The sequence below is a fragment of the Sorex araneus genome, chromosome 6 (genome assembly GCF_027595985.1).
Source record: "Sorex araneus isolate mSorAra2 chromosome 6, mSorAra2.pri, whole genome shotgun sequence".
Classification (NCBI taxonomy): Eukaryota; Metazoa; Chordata; class Mammalia; order Eulipotyphla; family Soricidae; genus Sorex; species Sorex araneus.
Window position 1 is genome coordinate 149,019,099 of NC_073307.1, and position 21,068 is coordinate 149,040,166.

Below are 21,068 nucleotides of genomic sequence, written 5' to 3' on the forward strand. Positions count from 1 at the left end.
ATAAACAACTGGTTGTTTCTTCCCCCTTGGGTGGGGAGCTTAATTAGAGTCTATCCACTTCTTGCAGTCTGCTGCTTTAAGTCTTTCCCCGAACTTCTCAACATATGTGTTTATTTGCTTTTGAACAAGAGATCTAATCAATGCCTTCTGCGGTGTGGAAAGTGTGAGCGAGACAAGCAGAACCCACATTCCATGTTCGTTTTTCCACGTACGAGCATACCTCAAATTCCCCGAATAACAGCTTCGCCCGAGGCCATTCCCCAGCATCCCCCGCCCCCACCTCCCCACCTGCCCCCGGCACCTGGACAGCCAGCTCCGTCTCATTCCTCCTCCGCACAGAAGGAGCATTCCGTGTGTGCACTGCACCTTCTACCTCACTTCCTCTGTCCAGCTGGCTACAGAGGCCTGGACGCTGGGGACCGTGAAAGCACCCCCAGCCCAGGGCCTGAATTCAGCAGCCGACCACCGGACAGTTAGTGTGATCAGGTGGGATCCAATGTCTCCGGGTCTGTGAATCAGCGGAGAGATAAGGGAAGCTAATGGCAGAGTAAGGTATCTGTTCTAAATCCCCGGGTCAGACAGCCAGTGTCTAGACGCTGCTCTCTGGCCACTGTTAGATTTTATTTAGTGGTGGGGATTGAACCCGGGGCCTCATCCTCACCGAGCATGTACTTTACCACTGAGCCACATTCCTAGCTGGCCAGTATGTTTGACCCTCAGACACTGTACTTGGTAGCAGTAGACCAGGGTTTAAGTTATTTCGTCTTTCTGTCACAGACCCCCAAATATACGGCCACTTAATCTTTGACAGAGGAGCAAGAAATGTGAAGTGGAACAAGGAAAGCTTCTTCAACAAGTGGTGCTGGGAAAACTGGATAGCTCCCTGCAAAAAAATGAACTCTGGCCTCTGTCTAATGCCAGGCACAAAAGTCAGATCAAAGTGGATTAAAGACATTAAAGACATTCAATATCAGACGTGAATCTGTAAGGTACATAGAAGGAAATGTAGGCAGAACTCTCCATGACATTGAAGCTAAAAGCATCTTTAAGGATGAAACACCACTGACCATGCAAGGGGAAGCAAACATAAACAAATGGGACTACATCAAACTAAGAAGTTTCTGCACTTCAAAAGAAACAGTCACCAAAATACAGAAAGAGCCCACAGAATGGGAAAGAATATTTACCCAATACCCATCTGAGAAGGGATTAATATCCAGGATATACAAGACACTAGTAGAAGTGTATAAGAAAAAAACCCCCAATACCTAGTCTTCATGAAGAAATAGTTTGCTCCTTCCCCTGTCTCCTCAGACAAAGATTTCCAAGGGGAAATTCAGACTAGCCTCAAGAGACCCTGTGTGTGTGTGTGTGTGTGTGTGTGTGTGTGTGTGTGTGTTAAGGACCTTATGCCATGCTGGGGATTGAACCTGCGTCTGTTGCACTGTACATGGCGAATATTCTACCCATGGTGCTATCTCTTTGGCCTAGACCCTATTTTTTTGAGGGAGTGGGGGTTGGGAGTTTGGGTTTTGGTCCGCACCTGGTGCTACCAAAGCTTGCTCCTGGCTCTGTTTTCAGGGATCACTTCTTAGTGTGTTGGTGGCCTTCGGTGGGGCTCCAGTTGGAGTTGGTCACAGACAAGGCAAGCCCCTTAACTCCTGTACTAGCTCTCTGGCCCCCAGCCTCTGTGTTCTTAAACTGAGTTTCTTGAAAGTGAGCTCAAAGCAAACCAACAATTCAGCACTGCCCTCTGGAGCCGTTTGCTCTGTGCGGGCCGGGACATCATTCCCTCGACTCATCCGAGGGTGTGTAGCCTGCTTGAAGCTCTGCTTCGAGATGAGGAGACTGGCCTTCAGCTTCACGTCTAGGCTCGTCACTGTTAGAACCAGGACATGGAGCCAGACCTCGGCCACAGGCTCCTGCTCTGACCCGCTGCAGGCCTGTCCCCGTTGCTCCACCCATGGTCCACATGTGGTCAAGCCATGGTGGATAAACTTGAGTCCTCTGGGCAAGACCTGGCCCCTGTTTCTTTTAACTTTATTTTTATTTTTAGTTTTTAATTGATTTTTTATTAAAAACATCGTGATTTACAAAGTTGTCCTTCATATAGTTGATTCAAGCTTTAGTGTTCCAACACCACCAGTGTGACCTTCCTGCCACCAGTATCCCCAGTTTCCCTCCCAATCCCAACCTGCCCTGTTCAGCACGTAATGAATTTAATTTATATTGCTTATTCCAGCAAAACTTTAAGAACTGGCAAAAAGGATGATCAGAGAATAAATCAGTAAGGGTCAATTAGTGATTGCGATATGATTTTGGTCCATGTAAATAAAAAAGCCCACTGGAGCGATAACACAGCGGCAGGGCGTTTGCCTTTCATGTGGCTGACCCGTGTTCGATTCCTCCGCCCCTCTCGGAGAGCCCGGCAAGCTACTGAGAGTATCGCGCCCGCACGGCAGAGCCTGGCAAGCTACTCGTGGAGTATTGGATTTGCCAAAAACAGTAACAAATAAGTCTCACAATCAAGAGACGTTACTGGTGCCTGCTAGAACAAATCGATTAGCAATGGGATGACAGTAAATAAAATTAAAACCATTTAATACAATATAAAATGCCTATTCTCATTTACATATGTATGTTTTCAACTCTGGAATTTTTACCTTGCATTTTATTTTATACCTGGATCTCATGGTAATACTCAGGTCTCACCTATCCTTAACACTTTTTTTTTTTTGCTTTTTGGGTCACACCCAGAGATGCTCAGGGGTCACTCCTGGTTCCGCACTCAGGAATTGCTCCTGGCAGTGCTTGGGGGACCATATGGGATGCTGGGGATCGAACCCGGGTCGGCCGCATGCAAGGCAAACGCCCTACTCGCTGTGTTATCACCCAGCCCCAATATCCTTAACACTTTAAAAGCAATTCTGTGTTAATATATTTTGGAGTTTACATGGAATAGGTGAGACCTGCATGTGTAAATTTTCCCCCTTCACTTTATGTAAACACTGTGGTTTACAAAGTTGGTACATGACAATTTATTACAGGCATTCAATATTCCAACACCAGTCCCACAGCCATTGCACCCTCCCTTCACCACTGTCTCCAATTACCCCAGCCACCCCTTAAACCTGCCCCCATAGCAGGCGCTCAATAATTTATTTGATATTGCTTGTGATCAATAATTTCTGTGCTTGTCTTTAGAGGGTCTCTGGGTTAAGATTGGATTCTACCTGTTTCATAGACAAACCCAGCCCAGAGGGGACAGATCTTTTATGACATGAAAAAAATAATAGGAAATGCAGATTTAATGCTTCTCCAAATTTTATTGGGCGTGGCCACAGCTAGGGGCACATGCCTTGTTGCCTGAAGCTGCACAATAGCAAAGGTGATTGGTCTGGGAAACCTGATGCAATGCACGTGTTGGTCCACTGATGGTTTAGGACCTTCAGGGGGCTTTCTGAGCCCTGGAAAACCCCCTGTGGTGTCCCTTTGCTGTGTCCCGGCTTCCCGAAGAGGCAGTGATGATCCTGCTTCCTCGTTATCCCGAGTTTTATGACTTCTTTCCATTCCTTGCACCTCAGGGATGTGCCCACTCTGCACCATCATGACGGGCTTGGTGGTACCAGCCCCCATGTGATTTGCCCACCAACAACATGACCCTAAGATCAGTCTCTGCTCCAGGCCCCTGGTGGGATTTTGCCTTGAAACTTTGTTTTGGTGCTGGTTATACTGATGTTTCATTAGAAGCCGGAAGGGCCCGTGAGGTTGCTTGACTCCGAAGGGCTGGAGCACATTTGCCAGCGATACAGCGGTGAATTGGTGACGGCGGGTGGGGAGGATGGTTCAGTGGTCTGCTGGAGGCGGGCACTGGTGGGCGAGTCTCATGCTGTGCACAGTGGAGATCGGGTTTGGTACCTCGTATTGATTGCATAGTTGCAGAAAAGTGTGCAGCGCCCGCGCCCTGCCCCCCTCCCCCCGGCCTGCAGACTTTGAAGCTCTTGAGTGGCCAATGGAATCCTCAGACGGGCACTTCTGTCTGGGTGCTTGGCCTCTGTTCTGGGACTTGCTTTCGTGAAGTGTGAGGGGAGCTCGCTCGCCCATTTCCAAACCAGACTCCTTGAGGTGTGTCAGGGGTTCCTGGAGTGTTTGCTTTAAGCTTCACTAAAAAATGGAACAGGGGCCGGAGCGATAGGATAGCGGGTAGGGCGTTTGCCTTGCACGAAGCGGACTTGGGTTCTATCTCTGGTATCCCATAGGGTCTCCTGAGCACTGCCAGGAGTTATTCCTGAGTGCAGAGCCAGGAGTAATCCCTGAGTACTGCTGGGTGTGACCCAAAAACCAAAAATAAATAAAATTAAAAGACAAGACAAAGCACCCCCCCATATACAATTAGGCTGTGTTTAAAATGGTTATGAATAACTTCATTGCCCCAGTATGCTATGATATATACATTTTTTTATTAGTGAATCACTATGAGTTACAGTTACAAACTTGTGAACTTTCATGTTTGCATTTTGTTTATATCCCTCCACGCTACGCTATATTTTTATGCATCAGATACAACGAATGTCTTTATTTGGTTACTGGTCAATTTTTTTTCGGGGGGGGGGTGGTATGTAGCATACCTGGTAATGCTCAGGACTTGCTCCTTACTCTGTACGCAGAGATCTCTCCTGGTGGTGCTCAGTGGACCATATCTGATGTTGGGGATTGAACCCGGGCTGGGCGTATGCAAGGCAAGCACCCTATGCACTGTCCTGTGGCTGTTACCCCAGTTCCAGGCCAATGGTATTTAAACAAAAATAGGGTGGCTTGGATTCCAGAAGATTATATGGTGGAAAAAGCTCCCTTTATTCGGGGAGACATAGACAATCTTGTGTCCCCAGATTGGTAGGGAGAATTCTATACATGTCATTTTTCATACGATTTTTTTTTTCTTTTGGGGACAAAATAACTTGGCTGCTAAAAATAACCCATGGAAACTTCTGGTTTGGGGTTTCCAAGGTCATCCTCAGCTCTGCGTCTTAAAGTTCTCATAGTTTCACCAAAATAGCCCCCTCTGGTTCCTTTAATCGGAACCTCATCCTGCCTCCCACTGGCCTGGAGGGGAGAGAGGGGCATGTTGGTTGGTTTTCGAGGGGTGCCTGGCATTCATCTCTTCCGTAGAAGTCTTGTCTGAGCTGGGGCAGGGGAGCACAGAATTACAGTACATACCCCTTCTTCCTCCACACCCCTGTAGCGGATCATTTATTTGAAGCTAAGGCTGAATCAGCCAGTCCCTCGTTCTTCCCCTGGTTACTTATGTGATGGATTTCGGTGGTCACCATTTGCCTGGTTGCCTGTTGCTCTGTCCTGCCTCTGCCCAGTGGCATTCGTGCCAGGCACTTCACCTGCCTTCTGGAATATTCCCCCGGACGATGTTTATGGCCTGGCTTCAGGTTCTGCAGGAGAGCCCTTGGAAATGTCTGCCGCTTTCATGATTGATCATTTGTTCCTCAGGGGCTGGCACGTTGGGGAAATCATTCTTGCCCGGGACTTCTCGAAAGAGCTGGGAAGCATGGTGGTCTTCTCAGAGATGCCATGGAACGTTTTCTGATTTCAGAAATTGCTTGACGTGGCTCACATTTTGGTTAATTACGTCAGCGGGTAAAAATAACTAGTGTCATATGGTGTGTGGGCTCAGTTTTCGGAGGATAAAGAGTCTATTGTTACCCATTGTGTTAGTCAGTCACTTATTCCCCATCCCTCCAAGCCCAGCGTGGAGAATAGAAAAGTCGAAGCTTTATCACTTGCTAAAATCCAGGCTGGGCTGTGAATTCACTGTGGAACTCCGCTCCTTTCTGGATTGGTGTGGAAGCCCCCCCGCCCCGCACTCCCCCCAGCTGATGGGGCTCTGGCGCCTGGGCCTGGGATGGCTGCCCTGGGGCTGCCTTTGGGGCCCCCTTGGTCTGGGTTGAGACCTGGGTATCCCAGCACCAGGAACTTCCACATTCTCTGGTCAGGAACGGGAACAGGAGTCCGGCCGGCCTTAGCCTGGCCAGCGGGAAGATGCTGAGCCGGGCGCTTAACTTCCTCAAGGTTCAGTGTCTCTGGCTACAATGGAGTAAACACAGGCCCTGCCCCCGGGATAAGGGGAGAGGGTGACTCTGGCTCTGGGGCACCTTGCTGGCCTGGAGCAGGACTCGGTCAGTTCCGTACCCGGCAGACTCACTGGCAAGACATTTCCACCCGGGGCCACTGTCAGCACCGTGATTCCTGCACCTCTTCCCTGCTCTGAGCCCGCCCCCGCCCCCAGTCCCTGTCTCCCAGGCTCCCCCGGGCCCTGGGGGTCCCTCTGCCTTTTCTGCTGGGTGGCTCCTGGCCCTGGCTGTGTGGCTCAGTCCGTGTCTTTGGAGCATCTCTTGCCCATGAGCTCCGGAAGAGTCAGAGCCACCATATGTGCTGTTCCTGCAGCTTGGGCGGAGCTGGGGGCTGCAGGCCACACACCTGAGCATGGACTGTGAGGGGTGTGGACAGTGCCCAGGGCCAGGAGTGGCCTTGGAGAGTCACTGAGTGAGCGGATGACGCAGCGTCGGAGGCTGGGGAGACGAGAAGAGGGTCACGAATTGTTTGGTCTGAGTGAGCGGGATCCTTCCGTGGCCACACGTGCTGCCCACACGCTCTGTCGTGCTATCAGTGGAGACCCGTCTGGTTGGGGGGACCCCAGAGCTCAGTGTTTGGCCTGTACCGTGCCCAGGGCCACGGAGCCCAAGTGACACGCTCGCAGCACTCACATGACCGGAACTCTGGGCCGTGGTTCTTCTGGGTTCCCCTGCAGACTCCAGGCTCCCCCTGCTCTGCCCAGCGGGCCCCTGGACATCCCTGCCCACCCCCGCCCATCTCCCACTGCTCTGCCAGCTGGGTGGGTGTTGACTCATCTAGTGCCACCAAAGGGCACCCTTGGGACCTGTGCTGCATGCTGCTTCCTCCTGAGGGCTCCTGTGCCGCCTAGGTGGACAGACCCTGGGGACCTGGGTGGGTGTGTCATCTGTCCATCTGCCCACCTGGCCCCTTTGAGACAGCATCTTCCTGTACTTCAGTGGCCATGTCATGGGCACCACCAGGGGGACACAGCGGGGCACAGAGCTGAGGGTACAGTGGCAGAGGCTCCGTGATGTTTGCTAAAAGGGCCTTGATTTCGGGTTGGGTCTTGTCCGTTCCCTGTGAGGGATCGTGGACCGCGTCGGAGATGCTCGGCAGGACAGAGAAACCATCACTGCAGACAGCCACGTCCCGTCGCTTCTTCTCCAGTGTCTGTGCTCAGAGCCCAAAAAATAAAAGCAGGCACGTCCTGAGGGTCCGTTCTGGAATGACTCGGTGTCTGCTCATCAGGGCTGGGGTTTCCAAGCCTGACTTTACTGTGCTTGGGGGAATAATGTTGCTCCCGTGCAGGCCTGAGGCTCATGGACCGAGAGCCCCGGGGTTCAGGCGTTGAGCGGGGAGAATCCCACATTCATAGTGGACCACTGAGGAATGGCCGCCGCTGGGCTGCAGGGCGTTGAGGGCAGAGGAGGGCAGTGTCCCCACGGAGTGGTTCTCTCTGGGCCCTGGAGGAGCCCTGTGACCGGAAGCTCCTCCAGGCCTGCAGGTCAGTCCCGAAGGGCAGAAGAGAGAGTTTTAGCTCCTCAGCAGAAACCCCAAGAGGCTGTGAAATAGGAACTTCTCTCTGGGGGTGGGAACGGGGAGCCCGGTGGGGTGGCTCTCCCCAGAGGAGGCGGCACAAGTGGTGATTGTGACTTATTTATAGTTGTTTAGGGACACCTGTGACACTCAGGGCTGACTCCTGGCTCTGTGCTCAGGGGTCACTCCTGGCGGGGCTCGGGGGACCAAACAGGGTGCTAGGGTTGAACCCAGGTTGGTTGCGTGCAAGGCTAACACCCTATTTGCTCTGCTTCATTTTTTTTTTTTTGTTGGGGGGACTCCCAAGCTGAGCTCAGGCTGACTAGGGCCACTCCTGGTGACATTCGATTCCCCAGGCCAGAGGGTCACCTGCTTGGACCTGGCGATGTGGTGATATGGTGACTCTCGTGCTGGGAGTCCTGGGGGCTACTAGAGGAACCACCACGGCACTTGGGGGATGTTGGGTGTTCTTGGGGCACAGTGAATGCCTGGACATCTGGTTGACCAATATGTTTATGCTGGACCTGGAGAATGTTCTGGCGAGGCTTGGGGCAGCATCAGGGGCCTGCCTGGAGCTAAGAGTCTTGCATGTATGAGGACTGGGTTTGGTCCCTGGCATCACTTGACTCCTGCCAAAAAAAAAAGGGAAAAGAAAATAAAATTATTTGGGACAGTATCACTCTCTTTAAAAAAAAAAAATACATGCATATGTTCACCTTGAACGCATACCTCACTTGTTTGTCTGTTTCTTTGCTGGTTTATCTCCACTCTGGAGAAGCCTGTCTCTATTGAACACCTATTTGCCACTTTCCTCTCAGATATGTATTTTTTCTTTTTAGTTTTTTAAATTTTAAAAATTAATTATTTTTATTTTAGTGAGTCCCCATGAGATACAGTTGCAGACTTACAAATGTTCATGATTACGTTTTAATCAAACAATGTTCGAATACCCATCCCACCACCAGTGCCCTTTCTCCACCACCAGTGTTCCCAGTGTCCCTCCCGCCACCCCTACCTCTACCCTCCCCCTGCCTCTGTGACAGACACATTCCCTCTTACTCTCTCTCTCCTTTTGGGTGTTATGGTTTGCAATATAGGCGCTAAGCAGCCATCATGTTTGGCCCATAGTCCACTTTCAGCACGCATCTACCATCTGAGCGGTCCCTCCAGCCATCATTTACTTAGTGGTCTCTTCTCCCTCCCACCCGCCTTTCCCCCAGCACATGAGATCAGCTTCTAAGCTGTGGGGCCACCCTCCTGGCCCTTATTTCTACTATCCTTAGGTGAGTTTCGAAGCAAGTTTCATCTGACAAAACTACCATCCTTCACTAAGAAAGAAAAAAAGAAAAAAAATCTCTAAATCCTAGTACTTTTTTATTTTTTATTTTTGGGTCACACCTGGCGATGCACAGGGGTTACTCCTGGCTCTACACTCAGGAATTACTCCTGGTGGTTCTCAGGGGACCATATGGGATGCTGGGAATCAAACCCGGGTCGGCAAACGCCCTCCCCGCTGTGCTATCGCTCCAGCCCCAGTCCTAGTAAATTTCTAACCAGTGTCTTTCCCCTGGGAGCTGGACAGAGGGTCCCAAACTAATTTAACCAACAAATCCCACCCCTCTCTGGGTTGTCCCAGGGTCCCCGGGGCTGGGCTGGGGTGGGGACTGTGTTATGTCCTGGGAATCGCTGCTTTAGAGCCTGGATTCGAGTCGGACGCCGCCCTCAGTTCGAATCCAGGCTCTGCTGCTCTTTTTGCCGAGAACAGAGACCCAGAGCTGGCATTTATTTTAATTGATTATAATTTATTTTTGGTTTTGGGGTCACACCAGCTGTGCTCAGGGATCCCTCCTGGCAGGGTTCAAAGCACCATCCCGGGTGCTGGGGATCAAACCCAGGTTGGCCGTGTGCCGGCTAGCACCCTGCCCGCTGGCGAGTGGCTCTCCTGGATTTTCATAGTGGGAAACCCGGTCCCCGCGGCGTGGTTCTCTGGCTCCCCTCCCCCCGATCCCTCAGAGCTTCCTCCCCGAGTGGCTTCCGTGTATGGCTCCTTCCCTTCTTTCTTGCAGAGCCCATGGTCATTCGGGGGTTTGTTTATGCAGCCGATGTGGTGCTCGGGGCTGAACCCGGCCTGGCCACCGTGCAGGGCAAGCGCCTAAGCCCCTGTCCCGTCTCTCTGGCCCAGGAGCCTGATCTTCAGTGTTCCTCGTTGCTGCGTGGGGCTGGTGGGTAGGTGAGCTGAATGGTTTGGGGTAAGGACACAGCGCATGGCCACACGTGCCCAGGATAAAGCACAGCCACACGTGTGGAGCGGGGACATCCTCCACTCCGTCATATCAGTCCTGAGCTGACGTGGCTGATGTTCAACCGCTGCTCCCCCCACCCCCCACAGGACTCGGAACCACCAGCGCCCTGCTGTTGGTGTGGGTCGTGATGGTGGGTGCTTTGCACAGTGGAGGTGCAGAATCCCAAGAAGCGTGAGAAAGCTCCGACCTGGCCGGGTCGGGTTGTGGCAGCAGGGACAGAGCCGGCAGGGATGCAGGGGGGAGGGAGTGGGGAGGACCCTCCCCGCCCTCGGCTTGTGTGTGAGGGAGCGAGGGGAGGCTGCGTGTCTTCCTTGGCTGGTGGGAATCAGGCCGTTCCTTCCGCCCCTCTAACGTGAGCGGGGGGGGCACTTGGCGTCCTTGTCTTCTGCGAACCGCGGTCACTAGCAGTCCACCCAGCGTGGGCTGAGAATTGGACTCCCACGTGCCGCCGTGTGCCGTGGCCCTGAGTGGAGCGGGCACTTTGGGGGGAGTCCCTTCCTGCGGCCTTCTCTCAGAACGAGAGGTATGTTCTTTATCCCAGTGGTGCTCGTAAGAGCCCGCTGCGTGTCCCGGGCATGGGGCCCAGATGGAGTCTGTTCTTTTGTTTCTTGGTTTGGGGGCCACACCCAGTGATGCTCAGAGATTACTCCTGACTCTGTGCTCAGGGCTCACCCTTGGCTCTGATGGGGAATGACATAGGGCATACTAGGGATCCAACCATTATTATTATTATTATTATTATTATCTTTTAATTTATTCCTTACGCATTATATAAACACTGGTTTACAAAGTTGTTCATGGTTTATTTCAGGTGTTCAATACTCCAACACCAACTCCACCACTGTTACACCCTCCCTCCACCATTCTGTCCAGTTTTCCCAACTACCCCTTGAGCCTGCCCTCATAGCAGGCCTTCAATAACTTATTTTATATTGCTTGTTACCAATAATTTGCTAACAGAGCGATCCACAAAGTGTTTCCTTAGAAGAAAGTTAGTGAAGATGTGTTGTGTCTCACCATGGAGCCATTACGTCCTCGTAGAAGAGATTACTAAGATGTTATAGGTTAAGCCTCTGTCTTTAGATTTTTTTTTCTTTTAATCGAGACTGGTTGCCTTCTCCGTTACAGCCCATCCTATCTCGTGTGCTACTCCTGGTTTTGTCAGTGTTGCAGAGGTGGAGGTGTCCCCGTGGCCAGGCGCTCCAGGAAGTCAAAAGAAGTTTCATGGTCCAACCACTGTCTTCATGGCAAGAGCCTTACCCTCCGGCCCTGGTGTCTGTTGTTGGGGGTTGTGCATTTCATTTGCGTGGGGCTGGTCCGAGGGGGAGTGAGTTTCTGGCCGGGGCCCTCAGGGATCTGGCCGTGGGAGACCTGCTCGCGGCCTTTGCTCTGGGTGGAAAAGAGCCTGCCGGGAGGGATGCGAAACTGCAGGCAGGACAAGGAAGGATCTGGTTTGGGGAGCAGGTGCTAAGTGGCCTGAACGTGGGAGCAGTTTCTAGAGCATCAATCATGACGGGCCTCGTGGTGGCGGAGCCACTTGGGCGGAGGCAGAACTGTGTTCTCGGGGAGGACATTCTTTCCGCTAGATGCCCTCTTGATCATTTTCATCTTCAAGAGGACCCCCTTCACTTTTTTTTTTGGGTCACACCCAGTGATGCTCAGGGGTTACTCCTGGCTCTGCACTCAGGAATCACCCCTGGCAGTGCTCAAGGGACCATATGGGGTGCTGGGAATCGAACCCAGGTCGGCCGCATGCAAGGCAAACGTCCTACCCGCTGTGCTATTGCTCCAGCCCCAAGAGGACCCTCCTTTGAGTAGTCCGATTAAGTAAAAAAAGTGTGTTTGCAGAAAAGAAAAAAAAAATAGCCTCAAATATTTGGGGCCACACCTGTTGGTGCTCAGGCTTTATTCCTGGCGCAGTGCTCAGGGGTCACTCCTGGCGAGGTTCTGGGGGACCATATGTGGTGCCTGAGGATTAAATCCGCTCAGCTGTGGGCAAGGCGGGCACCCTGCTTGCCGAATCATCTCACCTGCTCTGCCAACTCTTTTTCCAGCATTTAAAGTGTGTGTGGGAATTTATAATTTATGGGCCAGGAGTAGTAGCTTGGAGGACAGGCAGATAGAGAACTGGACTTGACTGATTTTTCAGCCTCTGGATTTCCAACCTTCATCCCCGAGGTTGCTGCGTCCCTTTTCAAAAAGGGTGACTGTCCCCTACTGGTGGCAGGAAGAAGGAGCGGGCATTTGCAGTTTCTTTTTCTTTTCTTTTACTTTTTGGGTCACACTCGGCAATGCACAGGGGTTACTCCTGGCTAATGCACTCAGGAATCACTCCTGGCAGTGCTCAGGGGACCATGTGGGATGCTGGGAATTGAACCTGGGTCGGCCGTGTGCAAGGCAAAGGCCCTACCCGCTGTGCTATCTATCGCTCCAGCCCCATTGCAGTTTCTTGTGTGCCGTCAACTGGCTTGACTCGCCTTGGCTCTAGGGTCTGGGTGGTTGGTTGTTCCCTCGTGGGAGCATTCCGGGGATAGGATGTGTCTGCCGGGAAGGGCGCCGTGGTCCCAGCACATGGGCCATCTAGAGCCGAGGGAGTCTGTGGTTCATCTGTAACCTGCGGTTGTGCCGGCTTTTTTTCCTTTTTAATCGAATCACCTTGAGATACTGTTACAAAGCTTTCGTGTTGGAGTTTCAGTCACACAATGATCGAACACCCATCCCTCCACCAGTGCACATTTTCCACCACCAATGTCCCCAGTATTCCTCCCTCCCCCCATCGCGCCCCTCCCCCTGCCTGTATGGCAGACAGCCTCCCCCCTACTCTCTCTCTCCTTTTGCAACATAGGTACTGAGGGGCCCTCACGTTTGGTCCTTTATCTACTTTCAGTGGTCATGCAGGTTAGGTCAGTTGGGCTGGGCCTCGCGTGCGTCACTCCTCCCCGCCCCCACCATGAAGTTCTCTGCCCCGTTGCCCCCGCGTCTGCATGGGCCACCAGGCCTGCTGCAATCTGCTGACTTCCGCGTTCTCTCTCTTTTCTGTTGCAGGTCGCGTGCGCAGGTGACTGTGAGTACCGCTTCCCTCTCCAACGCTTGGGTTGTTCATCACCGCCCCCCGGTGGATGCAAGTGTTAACAGCAGCGGGAAAAATCGCAGAAAAGGAGAATTGGCTCCAAAGCTCCACCAGAGCCTGGAGTTTTTCTTTCTACGTGGGGAGAGGGTGCAGATGGCAAATGAAAAGGAAGAGCATGCTGTTCATTTGTGCCTCCCTGAAAACACTTTAAAAATTATATCTTCTGTGACTTTTTTTCCCCCTAACGTATATTGTATATTTTTATCTATGTGGGGCGTGGGGGAGGGGAGGAAGGGGCGTTTGATTTAAAAAACTGAATTAGTTGAAACTGATATAATATGATTTGAATTGATCTTATGTGTTTGCTGGTCCCCTAGTATTCTCCTGGGTTGCTACATTGCTCATGATTTTTTGTTTGTTTTTGTTTTGGGGCCACACCCAGTGACGCTCAGGGGTTAGTCCTGACTCCACGCTCAAGAATTACTCCTGGCAATGCTCTGGGGACTGTATGGGATGCCTAAATCAGGGATCGAACCTAAATCAGCTGTGTGCAAGGCAAATGACCTCTCTGCTGTACTATCACTCTGGCCGCTGCTTATGATGCTTTTTTTTAAAAAATTTTTTTTTTTTGGTGGGGGGGTTGTCACACCTGGCAATGCTCAGGGGTTACTCCTGGCTCTGCACTCAGGAATCATTCCTGGCAGTGCTTGGGGGACCATATGGAATGCTGGGGATCGAACCCAGGTCAGCCACGTGCAAGGCAAACACCCTCCCTCGAGACTATTGCTCTGGCCCCCATGCTCATGATGTTTTTAAATGGCATCTAGGGTTTGTATAATCTTTAGAAAACCAGGGGTAGCTTTAATGTAGATTTTGTTCCCAAGGGGCGTTCTGTATCTTAGTTGCCAACCATTGCCGATTCTCTCTGGTATATAGTAAAATAGAAGAATAAGAATATAGTCTCTCTCTAGAGATATATGGGCTTATGGAAAAGTTTTTAAATAAGGCTAAATATATTCCATTAAAGATCGATGTGTTCTAAAATATGCCCTTACTATATATATATATATATATATATATATATATATATATTTTTTTTTTTTTTTTTGCAAATGTTTTTGGTATTTTCCCTTTGGGTGGAAAATTGGTAGCTTTTCTTTGCCCTTAAGATTTGGGAACTCCCCCTGCCCTGTGGGTAAAAACCCCAAAGTCTGTGAACCAGAGAGATAAAATCATGAGACTGTTCTTACAGTGCTGTCAGACGGGTGCAGATCTGGCCGGAAGCACTTAATAAAGCGCATCTCTGCTAATCCAGCCATCGTGCCAACGCCATGCCTGCACCACGCTCTGCTGCCTTTGCTTCCCAGTTTGGTACAGAAGCAGGACAGTCCCCGGTGCGGGGCTCAAATCAGGAGTCACAGGCCTCCAGGCGAAAGCAGCAGCGAGAGTGCAGAGTTGATGCTTTGAAGCTGGAGAAGGGGGCGGGTGGAGGGTGGCGGGGAGCCCGGGAGGATGGTGCATTTACAAATGAATAGTCCAGTGGGGGGGGGCAGAGCGATAGCATCGCTGGGTTGTGACCCAAAAAGCAAAAAAACAAAACAAAACAAAACAGTCCAGTGAACTGTGGGCCCCTCTGGGGGGGGAAGGATGACGCTTGGGATCAACCCGTCCTGTTTTCTTTCCCCTGTGGCAGGCTGCGAGCAGGTCACGTACACCTCCACCTCCAAGGAGATCCATTTCAGTGGCGTGCTGGGGAACCTCTCGCTGAGGGATGGCAGCGACCAGGTCATCGAGCCCCAGCCTCTGGCGGGAGACGCCCCCGCCGGGAAGATCTCCTTTGTGGGGCTGACACCAGGCACCCGCTACCAGGCCGTCCTCAACTCCTCAGAGTCCTGCTGCCAAGTGCAAACAAGTGAGCACGCGGGGGCTGTGTCGGGCAGAGGGCAGCTCTGCCACTGTCGTGGGGCTCCTGAGGCCTCCGGGTCATCCCTCTCCCCACTTTCACCCTAGGGCCTCGAGCCAGGGATCTCTGGTTCCCCTGAGAGCCGCCCTCACACTTGCCTTTGATCAGGGCCAGGTCCACTGAGCAGTGAAGGACACAGGTGGAGAAACCAGACCCGGGTTTTGCTTCCTGGGTTGTCCAGTTGCCAGGCGCATGACCCCGGGCAAGTGATGGGTCCTTCTAGATCCCTATCGCTTCATCTTAAAAAACAACAACAGCAACAACAGCCCCAGGGGTGGAGAGAAAGTACAGCTTTAGGGTGCTTGCCTTGCACACAGCGGACCCAAGCTTCAAGCCCCAACACAAGGTCCCTTACCCGGACCCCACCTCCAGCCCAACCCCCAGCCTGGAGGAGCCCCTCAGAACTCCTGGCTTAGCCCCCACGGTGCTGCGGTCCCTCCAGGCCTGTGCCCAATGATGCTTGGGGTACCATCGGGGGTTGGGAATCGAGCCAGGGTAGGCTGTATGAGGGGTGCATGCTCTCACCCCTGAACTAGTGCCCTAGCCCCCTTCCATGCCGTCTTTATGCCAGGAAACTGTTTCAGGGGACCTCCTGGGATTAGGGTTTGAGTAAAGCTCTTACCTGCTTCTGTACTGTTAAGCCAGTCTCCTGCAACTTTTTTTTTTGGGGGGGGGCGGTTGGGCGGGTGGGGGATGGGGAGGCACATCTAGCTGTACTCAGGGGTTACTCCTGGCTCTGTACTCGGAGATCACTCCTGACCAGCTCGGGGTTGAGCAACACCAAGCACATACATGGTGTTGAAGATGGAACCTGGGTTGGCTGCGTGCAAGGTGAGCGCCCTACCCACTGTACTATCTCTCTGGCCCCCTCCTGCAATCTTCTCACACCTGCCACGCTCCCCAGTAGTTAAACCCAGGCAGTAGACTGGTGGCTTTCCACCTTCCTCCACCCCGGCCCATGGGCCAGAGGCAGCGAATGTGGTCTAAGCCACTCCTCTTTATGGGTTTCCTGAGATGAAGGCCTCGCTCAAGTTGTGTCTGTTTCTAGTAACTTCTCTAGAGATTTGTCCCCCTACTCAAGTCACAGCCAACCTCTGTCTGTCCCTTTCATCTCTAATTTAAGGGCTCTCAAACGGTATTTAGGGGGTTCTGGGGGCCATATTAGGTGACACCTGGCCATCCGGGCTCGTGGTTCCGAGCCAAGCCCGAGGATGTGGTGCTGCTTGTGTCCTGTCATGCTGGGGGACCCTGGGGCTACTCCAGCAGTTCTCTGGGGTCTCAGGGCCACACCGGGCCAGGCTTGGGAGGCCACGTGGTGCGAGGGATTGAACCCTGTGCCAGGGATCGAACCCTTGACCACTGTACTATCTCCTGGTCCTTGTCTTTCATCTGCAAACCTCCTTTTACCGACACACATGCCGTTGTATGTGTCTGCGTGTCTTGATGTCTGGGAAGTCCGGCACTCGACTCAAGAAAATCAAAATTCTACGGTGCACGTCTCGGAAGCAGAGCTGTGGCCAACCGAGGTGGGCATAGAGGGTGATTCTTACGTTTCCTGTTGAAAACATGTTTTATTTTTCCTTTTTTCTTTCTGGAAACGTTATGGAAACAGAACCCAGCCCCGTGGAGAGCATTGATGTTGTTCTCCTCACTCCGACCTCCGTGAACTTGACCTGGCAGAACACGGATGCAGCCGCTTCGAACTACTCATACCGTGTTCAGATCAAGAGCGAGGCCGACGCCGAGTGGGAGGAGAGAGTTTCTAACCAAACCTGGATGGTGATCATGAACTTACTCCCAGCGACCTCGTACACTTTCTCCATTTTCCCTGAATTAGACCATGATACTCAGGGAGAGTCCAGAGTCCATAATGTCACAACAAGTAAGCTCCCAGGAGGGATCCCGACCCTTTCCTCCCCGTGCTGTGTCTTAGCCCCCCATTCTAGGTGCCTTTGGAAAGAGCATTTCAGGCACCTCACAGGAGGAAGGCTTGTGTAGTCTATACCACGGGGTCTAGGGTAGTTCAGTGTTAAGTGCTTGTGCCTTTGAGGAGGTTTTCACTACTTCTACCTCCCCAGCTCCAAGCAGTCTTCTGGTATTGGTTACTCTACTTTTACCCAGACTTGGGGACAGATGCCCAAGGGGAACAGTGGCTTATCCATCATGCACAGGTTCTTCTCCCTCAGGGAAGTGGAGACTATGTGTATCCCAAGGAGTTTGGGCTTGAGAGTTGGGGATACTCTGGAGAAAAATGTGTGTTGCTAAGGAAAAGAGCCCAGGGAGATTTGATTGCACTTAGATTCTACTGAGGTTAGATGTCCTTTACACCTTTTATTGCTGCAAATGTACTCTTCCTCCTCCTCCTTGTCCTCCTCCTCCTCCTCCTTCTCCTCTTCCCCCTCCTCCTCTTTCTCCTTCTTCTTCTCTTCTTCTTCCTCCTCCTCCTCCTCCTCCCTAGGCTGTGCTCAGAGGTGACTTCTGGCTCTGAGCTCAGGTGTTACTCCTGGTGGGCTCAAGGGGACCATGTGGGATGCCGGGGATTGAATCAGGGTCAGTCACATGCAGTAAAGCATCTTTACCTACTGTACTGTCACTCCAGCCCTGCAAATGTACTTCTTACAAAATGATTATAAAGGCTAATTAGAACCACATATTTAAGCCCAGAAGGTCAGCAAAGACCCAACAGTGATGGAATTTCATGAATCCAGCATTGCATCTCCACAAGAGTGTTCATTTCTTTCCATCTTTGTCTCTGTTTCTCTCTGTCATTGTCCTTCTTCTCCACACCCCAACCTCAGACCCCCGTGTGCGCTCCCCTAACCCCTCCCTCCCCCCCATACACACACCATGTCTCACTGCCATAAGAAGCTCAGTGCTGTCGACAAGTTCTTAGGTTCTATTGCTCTTGGCCTTCTGTGTTCCCCTACTATGCTTCTTTATATCCTGTGTATATAAAGGAGAGAGATCATTCTGTATCCGCCTCTTTTCCTTCATGCTGACTTCATTCAGTTCTATCCACATGGCAGCAACTTGCTGGTATTGGTATTGGTTAATAGCCGAGTAGAATTCCATGGTGGTAGATGTACCATAGTTTCTTTATCCAGTCGTCTGTTCTTGGACTCTTGGATTGTTTGAAGATTTTAGCTATTGAGATTAGTGCTGCAGTGAACATAGGAGTGCAGATGTCTTCTCTGATTTCTGAGTTTTGGGACTCTTGGGGTAGATGTCAAGGAGTAGAGTTGCTGGGTCATATGGAAGCTCAATTCTTAGTGTTTTTGAGAAGTGCCCATATTGTTAAAGTTTGAGCCACTCAGCATTCCCATCAGCAATAGATGAGGGATTCCCCCATCCAACACACACCATATTGTTAAAGTTTAAGCCAGTCAGCATTCCCATCAGCAATAGATGAGGGATTCCCCTATCCAACACACACCATATTGTTAAAGTTTGAGCCAGTCAGCATTCTCATCAGCAATAGATGAGGGATTCCCTCATCCAACACACACACACACACACACACACACACACACACACATCCCATGGGGTGCTATTCTTTTGCATCTGGACCCATAACATAACCCTAGCAACCAGGAGTTCTAATGGATGCTGGTCTTTCATTGTCTGAACCCCATAGAATTAAGGCTACGGATGTCCAGTGGCTGCTGAGAAGCCATCAGGTCACTGTTACTGTCTCAGAGTGGGACACACCTTGCACATTTTTTTTTATTTTAAAATTTTATTTTTGTAAGTTTGTTCACACAAATCTCACAATAGAGACGTTACTGGTACCCGCTCGAGCAAATCACTGTCACGGGATGACAGTGACAGTGACAGTGACAGAAGTTTGTTCACATAAGTTGATTGCATTCAGTATTATTTCAACACCAATCCCACTACCATCACCTCTTCCCACCACCGTTATTTCAAATCTTCCCACTACCAGTCAAGCCTGCCTGCCACAGGCAGATGTTAGATACTTTATTTTCTATTTCTTATTGTGATTGTCACGAGGGGTTGGTCCATCTGGGGTGGGTGGAGAGGGGACACCCGCTCCATCTGGAGTGCCCTGGGGGAGTGGGGAGAGATCTCGGGTGAGCTGCTGAGTCTCTGGACCAAGGCCCTGAGATGGCGCCCAGAGGCAGTCTGTGGGCGTGACACCAGGACCCCCAGCAGGCAGGGAGATGGGAAGGGACGAACTGTCCTCCTCCCTGTCGTGTGGCCTGGCATCGTGTCGCCTGGCGTTGTCAGTCCCTGCTCCTGTGTACCTGGGTTTTTCTTCTGGAAGTTTTGTGGCCATTGGGGGTTCATCTGGAGTGGACGGAGCTGGGACCTAAACATTTTTGATTTTAGCATTTTTTCCCCCGTCTCTTGAGGGGGTGCCGCCCCCCCCCAAATGGTTCTCAGGAGATTCCCTGCGGTGGTTCTCAGCCACCTGTGCCTGAGGATGTGGTGCTAGTTGTGCTGGGGATACCCAGGCCACACCTGGTGGCACGCGGGGGACTGCAGGACAAAGGAGCCCTGCACCCACCGAGCGGTGCCGGGAGTCACATGCTTGCTCCCGGCCATGTCACTCTCTCTCAGCCCCTCAGCTGTGCTTCCCCGGCTTTGATTAGGGGGTGCTGTCTTCCCTAGCTGTGCCAGCTGACCCAGGGCCACTTCCAGTGATAATCAGCCCAGCCCTGGGGCCCTCAGGGTCACCCCCGGTGACGTCTGGGGGACTCTGCTCTTCCCAGAATCCAACCTGGGCTCTCCACGCGCCCGGCCTGTGCCCCAGCCCTGCCAGCTCTCACCCTTTCTGCACGAGGACACCCAGGTTTGCCCGCTGTGGGATGGTGCCATTGCCGTGGGCATTCGTGTCCAGGAAGGCTCCTCATGGGGGGTGCTGGAAGCTCAGGGACCCCAGAGAGTCTTTGTGAAAGGCAGCCACTCATATCTTGCTCGGTCAGTGTCTATTGTGCTTTTATTTATTTAGTTATTTCTGTGGGGGGGGGGATGGGAGAGAGGAGGCACACCCAGCTGTACCGAGGGCTTATTCCTGATTCCCGTGCTCATGGACCACTCCTGGTGGTGCCCAGGGGACGGTATGTGGTGCTGGATATTGTAGCCCCCGGCAGCTGCATGCCAGGCCAGTGTCTTAACTCCTGTACAATCTCTCTGGCCCTATTCTTATTCTTATCTTTATTTTTGTTCACACCTTCCCGTAATGCTCAGTGCCCAGCTGGTACTCCTGGGTGGAGCTTGGGGCTACATAGGATGCCAAGTCCTGGGTCTCCTCCCAGATGTACACTAGTATCCCTTGAGCCAACTCCCCGATCTATTTTCTGGATACTTTTTGGGTTTGTTTTTGGGGTGACACCCGGTGGTGCTCAAGGGTGTTGGACTGGCGTGGGCTGTTGTGGGTCGGGTGCTGGGGGAACCAGGTGGAGTCGGAGACTGAGCCCGTGACTCCGTCATTGTATGTTTAAACCACAGTGCCAAGTCCTGTCTCCGACCTGCGCAGCGAGTCGTTAGGGAACACTGACGCTCTTGTCACCTGGAGGAACGAGAATGATACGAACACCTGCCGGATGCTTCTGGAAACTGGTGGAATTACCCAGAATCTGTGTCCCGATGTACCAGACAACCCTTCACACCTGGAGCCAGGGAAGAAATACTGCTTTGCCGTGTGTCTTCCAGATTCCAATTCAACTCTGTGTGCCCGGAGGGACCCAGGCGAGTGACAGGCGTGGGGTCTGCTCCCATGGATCCGACTCCCAGGAATGGGACAGTTAGAAAACATGTGTCCTTCTCATCACATGGGGGTTTAGAACGTACAGGGGTGTTTCTTCTCTCCGCTGCATTCACTGTGAGCCCAGAGCTGGGTGGGGAACAAAATTCTCATTTGACGGGTCACCTCCTTCGGGGCTGGACGTGGGGCGGGGCTGGGCTTGGGGTTGGGTATCCAGGAAAGTAACTGACCCTGGAGCTTGTTTGTTTATTTGTTTTGTGTTGGGGCCACACCTGGCAGTGGGCAGGGGGCTCACTCCCGGTTCAGTGTTTGGGACCATGTGGTGCCTGGAATTAATCTTGG

General features: G+C 52.1%; 1 protein-coding gene across 1 annotated transcript in view; it reads left to right on the forward strand.

Annotated features, from left to right (window-relative positions):
* The window catches only part of PTPRJ (protein tyrosine phosphatase receptor type J), a 172,371-nt gene that overhangs the window by 101,195 nt on the left and 50,108 nt on the right, over nucleotides 1-21,068 (forward strand). The window contains 4 exon segments of the mRNA XM_055141437.1: nucleotides 13,011-13,029; nucleotides 14,729-14,947; nucleotides 16,611-16,880; nucleotides 20,471-20,710. Of these exon segments, the coding sequence (XP_054997412.1) occupies nucleotides 13,011-13,029; nucleotides 14,729-14,947; nucleotides 16,611-16,880; nucleotides 20,471-20,710 (748 nt within the window).